General features: G+C 46.0%; 1 protein-coding gene and 1 pseudogene across 2 annotated transcripts in view; one reads left to right on the forward strand and one right to left on the reverse strand.

Annotated features, from left to right (window-relative positions):
• Positions 1-5,557, forward strand: part of Nphs1 (nephrosis 1, nephrin) — a 30,417-nt gene extending 24,860 nt beyond the window's left edge. Inside the window, exons 29-30 of one of the 2 annotated variants that reach the window (XM_011250647.2) lie at positions 3,519-3,683; positions 3,773-5,557. In XM_011250647.2, coding sequence (XP_011248949.1) covers positions 3,519-3,650 — 132 coding nt within the window. In that variant the 3' untranslated portion in view covers positions 3,651-3,683; positions 3,773-5,557. The remainder of the gene's footprint in view (positions 1-3,518; positions 3,684-3,772) is intronic. The other variant, NM_019459.2, reaches the window with a different exon arrangement.
• Rps12-ps4 (ribosomal protein S12, pseudogene 4) lies at positions 1,594-2,112 on the reverse strand (annotated as a pseudogene).
• Positions 5,558-6,000: the final 443 nt, after the last annotated feature.

Below are 6,000 nucleotides of genomic sequence, written 5' to 3' on the forward strand. Positions count from 1 at the left end.
GACTGTTATCTATAGCTCTGACACTGTGGGAGAACGGAAAGAATGTGATTCCTAGGATAAATAGGCATCTCCACCATACTGGTTAAGATGCTAGAGAGAGGAAAAAAAACTTTTAAAAAAGGATGTATTTATTCTATGTATGTGAGTACACCATTGCTCTCTTCAGACACACCAGAAGAGGGCATCAGATCCCATTACAGATGGTTCTGAGCCATCATGTGGTTGCTGAGATTTGAACTCGGGACCTCTAGAAGAGCAGTCAGTGCTCTTAACTACCACTGAGCCATCTCCAGTCTGAGAGAAAGGATTCTTTAAAACTAATTCGTTTATTATCTTGTGTGTGTCATGGTGAACATGCACGACGTCCTGCGAATATCAGAGGACAATTTTGTAGGGACAATCTTTTTCCACCTCTGTGTGTTTTCTGGGAATCAGACTCCTGTCGCAGACCTTTATGATGAGTGCCTTCAGCTGCTTTGCTGTCTTGCTGGTCTGAGAAATAACATTTTGGTTCACTCAACTGAAAAGTTACATGCTAGAATTGTCTTCAGGCTTAGAACTTCTTCACTGCTTCCCAGTACAGCCAGATTTCCATCCCATTAGATCTGAAATCGTCAAAGAAAGAGAATGTCTCTTTTCCAGGTAGTTCCCAGTGCACAGGGCAGCCATACAATGGTCCACCTTTGGTCACATGCATGCTGAGACAGGGGATAGAATATACAATTTGGCTTATGGGCTCTTGTTTTGAGACAGGGCTTCATATAGCCCTGGTCTGGACTCAGCCTTTTTATGTAGCTTAGGATGTCTTTGAACTCCTGATTGTCCTTATCTCCCAGTGGGGTATTACCTGTGTGAGCCACCGCAGCCTGCACATCGTACCATTTAGTGGGTGTTCATCTATGGTGTCAGAGATTACAGGCCAACCCTGAATAGTAGTACACTGGGAAGAGAGTTGGGAGAGGGCAGAGAACTTGGAATGATGTGAGGATGGTGGCTGGGCAGGTGACAATGGTGGAAGGGGAATGTGACCTCTCACCCACCCACTGCATCATGCCAAAGGAGAGGAAACGCATGCTAACATTCAACAGCGCCGTGGTAGCAGCTTGTCTTCCCCACACTCAGCACTCAGGACTGGGAGTTAAAGGGCAGCCTGGGCTACACAGAAAGACTATGTCTCCAAGAAAAGGAGGAAGAGGAGGAGGAGGGGCATGGGGAGGAGGAGAAGAAGAAGAAGAAAAGAAATCCAACAAAACAAAACAAAGAGCCAGACTCTCCCCTGGGCCTCACCAATGCTCCAGCATCTCTGGTAACAATGTCTCAGACGCTGTCCTGGCTCCTGGGACGGAGCTGCTGAGACGCTGTCCATGGTGCTGGAACGTAATTCCCCAGAAAACCGGGGTGGAATCTGCAGGATGTGGCTGCATAGGGTCCACAGAACAAATATTTCGGGCTTCTGGGGACATATGGCCTTCCCCTGAGCTATTCATCGCTTTTGTAGGTTAGAGACAGTCACAGCACATGCATATGTGAACGCATGAGGCTGTAACCCAGGAAGACTTTATAGTTGGGTGTTGAAAGTTGAATTCCAGTTAATTTTTTTTTTTTTTACAAGAGAAAAATCAGCCAAAATTTATTTATTTCTTGCACTTGAAGTATTCCTCGATGACATCCTTGGCCTGAGATTCTTTGCCATAGTCCTTAACCACTACGCAACTGCAACCAACCACCTTCCGTGGTTTGCCCTCTCGATCGATTTTACAGAGGCCTACCCATTCCCCTAGTTTCTTGTTGTCATCAACCTTTATCAGGTTGATTTGGTGCTCAGCACAAAGTGCCTCCACCAGCTTGACATACATGGGCTCATCACAGTTGGATGCGAGCACACAGATGGGCTTGGCGCTTGTCTAAGGCTTTGGCAGCTTCGCGTATGCCACGTGCTAGGCCATCGTGGATGAGGGCGGTCTTCAGCACCTCTTGTAGAGCAGTGTTGACGTCCATTACACCTCCAGCAGCTATGCCTTCCTCGGCCATGGCGGTGAATCACGGGTGACGCCGAATCTTGAACGCACCCGAGCTTCCGCCTCCGCGCAAGTCGGCGGCGGCAGGGGAAAAAAAAGCCCAGTTAATTTTTATACAGCACAAATACTATCATTCTCTGGCTTCCCTTAACATTTTTAAATTGTCAACCTACTTATAGCTCTTGGGTAACCCAGAAGCAAATGAGAGTAGCTGTATTCAGCTTTGGACCAATGCTGCTCCAAGGTTTGCTAAACCAAACATTTATTTTCTCTGAGTCCTAGAACAGAGCACACCTCTAAAACTGACCACCCTATATGACCCTTCCCATATCATCCGTTTAAAATTAATTACTTGTGTGTGTGCCTGCGTGTGTGTGGGGGGGGGGGGGAAGGGTCCTGGGGTTGAACACAAGTTTACAGGCTTGGTGACAAGTGTCGTTACTTTATGAGTCTTCCCACAGTGCCATACATCTTTTTAAAAAATTCAAAGGCTCACTATGTAGCACAGGCTGGCCTTGCACTAGCAATCCCCTTGCCTCAGCATCAGAGAGTGCTGGGATCATAGTTGTGTGTCACCACACCAGACTGTCTTCCATCTTGATGAGAAAATGTGTTGGGAGCCATGAGACAAAAAGAATTGAGGCTCACATCCTACAGACGTCATAGCTGACATTATGAGGTTGTTTTATTAATGCTTTACTCATTCTGTAGCCCAGGTGGGCCTTGAACTAATGGCAATCCTCCAGCCTCAGATTTCAAAATTCTGGAATAACAGGCTTTAGCCACCACAACTGGCTTTCAGCTGTTGTTGTTGTTGTTGTTGTTGTTGTTGTGTATGGGTGTTTTGTCTGTGTTCTATCTATCTGTATATTTATCTTTTGTCTCACTATGGTAAGGACAGGTAAGTTCTTAACTCAAAATCCTTCTGCCTCAGACTTTTGGGTGCTAAGATTAGAGGCATAGGCTACCACACCCAGCTTTAACTCTTAATTACAGGCACAATCCTCCCTCCTCACGGAGATGAGGGTGATAATTATAATGACCTGTCTTCACGATCATCTGTCTGCTTATTTCCTAACTCCAACCCTCACTTTACCCTGACTTCTCTCAAACTGCACTTTCAGGCAGGCAGGCAGGCAGACAGACAGACAGACAGACAGACAGAGAATGTTTGTGAGGTGAGGTGGGTTCCTGTGTTGGAGCCCTGGCTAGCCTAGAAGTCTCTATGCGGCCCAGGCTTTCCTCAAACTCAAAACAAGGCCACTAGAATTACAAGTATGAGCCCAACAAATGGTTTATAATGGCTTTTTGGTTCTACGTTGGTTTCGGTGGTGCTGGGGTCTGCATGTAAGACCTGGCGCATGGCAAGCCGGTGTGCTAAATCATCAAGCCTAAATCACTTTTGTTCCCTGGGTAGCTCATCAGAGATGTGTGTCCCTAGAGCGGAGTGATGTCCCACAGGGCATCTCTGTGGCTCTGAGCCCACTTCTTGCCTGATAGGACCCCTATGACCTTCGCTGGCCTGAGGTCAAATATGAGGACCCAAGGGGAATCTACGACCAGGTGGCGGCAGACATGGATGCTGGGGAGCCTGGTTCTCTGCCCTTTGAGCTGAGGGGACATCTGGTGTGAGACTCTTCACGACACCTGTTTCCTACAGCCTTGGTATGTCGTGCTCCAGTGGCCCTGTGCATTCCCTTTCTGCTGAGCTCATTCTCTGAGCACCTGTGACACTAACACACAGTCTTTTTCAGGAGAAGACCTGAGGAAATCCGTACAAATGACAAGAAGACTCCAGCTGACATCTGGGATGACCAAGACTCCTTTCATTGTAATGGGGCTTCTCCCAAGAGACACAATCATTTGGAAATGACATTTGAACAATGAAAATCTATTTAGGGATCATTATACTTTTCAAAAGTAAAAATTTTAGAAGTAGGAAAGATCTATTAAAAATCCTATTCCAAGGGGCTGGAGAGATGGCTCAGTGGTTAAGAGCACTGACTGCTCTTCCAGAGGTCCTGAGTTCAATTCCCAGCAACCACATGGTGGCTCACAACCATCCTTAATGAGATATGATGCCCATTTCTGGTGTGTCTGAAGACAGTTACAGTATACTCATATACATAAAATAAATAAATCTTTAAAAAATTTCTGTTCCAAGCCAAAGGATGCCCCAGTGGGAGAACATATGTTTAGCACGTGTGAGATTTTGGGTTGCAGGTTGCAGCCAGCCCTGGCATTACATGCACATACAAAGCTGGACATGCTGACCCATCCCTGTCATCCCAGCTCTGTGGGAGGCTGAGGCAGGGGAAGCACAAGTTCAAAGCCACTTAGGAACTGGAAAGATGGGTCAAGAGTTGAGAGCTCTAACAGTAGCTACTGCCCTTGCAGAGGCCCTGACTTTGGTTCCCAGCACCCAGATCAGGTGGCTCACCGTCACATTTTCATCCCTAGGGAATTTGATGCTTTCTTCTGACCTCCAGGAGCACCTGCACTCCTGTACACATAGACACATATATACACAATTACAAATAAGATAAATCCAACCTGTGTGGTGGCCCACACCTTTAATCCTAGCAGAATTTGAGAAGCAGAAGCAGGGGGGATTTCTATAAGTTTAAGGCTTACAACTTAGTGAGTTTTGAGCTACATAGTGAAACCCCGACTCAAATGTTAATTTTAAAAGCTTCAGAATTAAAAGGGGGCATGACTCAGTGGTAGAGCCCCTGCCTAGAATCCCCCAGTGAGGGGCTGGGGGCGTGGCTCAGTGGTAGAGCCCCTGCCTGGAATCCCCCAGTGAGGGGCTGGGATGTGGCTCAGTGGTAGAGCCCCTGCCTAGAATCCCCAGTGAGAGGCTGGGGGCGTGGCTCAGTGGTAGAGCACTTGCCTGGCATGCTCAAAGCTCTGAATTCTATCCCAAAAACAAAACAAAAACCCCAGTCCATTTTAAGTTCAGTTACATATGAAATAGTTAATATTAATAAGCAAAATTATAGACCATTGTCAGATCTCAGCTGGTTTTGTTTTATTTTCCACAGTTTGTGAAACATAAACGAACTGATGCATGCAAGAAGGAACATATTGTAGCAAAAGGATATAGTTGTCAAAGAATGGACATTTATGGGCAAAGCTTAGAGACCACGCACTAGTGTATACTTAGAATTAGAGGGTATGGTAACTTCAATTTATTTTCAAAATTAAAAAAATGCACGTTTATAGATACAGAAAAGGGTGAGCTCAGACTCAAATGTTGACACTGGAGGAATGTAGGTAATGCAGAATGAAAGTTAAAATTGAAGAGTTGATGGACCGATAAGTGATGACGTCACAGAAGCAAGAACACAATTGGCGGCTGGGTCTTAGGGGCCGTGGAATTCTAGATGTTCCACTTTGGAAAAAAAATATTCAGAACACACTTATTTGCTTGTCTCTCTGTGTGTGTGTGTGTGTGCACGCGCGTGCCACATATACACGCCCACACGCCTGACAGTGTATGCCACACAAAATAAATAAAATGTAAAAATTAAAGAGTAGACAGGTTGGACTTCATAAAAATGAAAAACCAAGGTGGGCCTGGTGTTACATGTCTACAATCCCACACTTGAGAGGCCATGACCAGAAATCGGGAATTCCAGTCCCAGAATCCTCTGTTCTCAAATCAGTGTTTCTCAAAGTGTGAGCACAGCCTAAGTGGTTTTGTTTGTTTGTGTTCTATCTTATGTATGAGTGCTCTATTTGCAAGTTCCCCTGCATGCCAGAAGAGGGCATCAGATCCCATTACAGATGGTTGTGAGCCACCATGTGGTTGGTGGGAATTGAACTCAAGACCTCTGGAAGAGCAGCCAAGTGCTCTTAACCGCTGAGCCATCCCTCCAGCCATCAGACCAAATGATTTTTAGCAAATATGTGAGCAAAAGAGGGGTGGATAACATGACCTTTGTGTGTGGGAGTGCGTGTGCACATGGCTACACACGGC

Source organism: Mus musculus, chromosome 7, assembly GCF_000001635.26.
Source record: "Mus musculus strain C57BL/6J chromosome 7, GRCm38.p6 C57BL/6J".
Taxonomy (NCBI): Eukaryota; Metazoa; Chordata; class Mammalia; order Rodentia; family Muridae; genus Mus; species Mus musculus.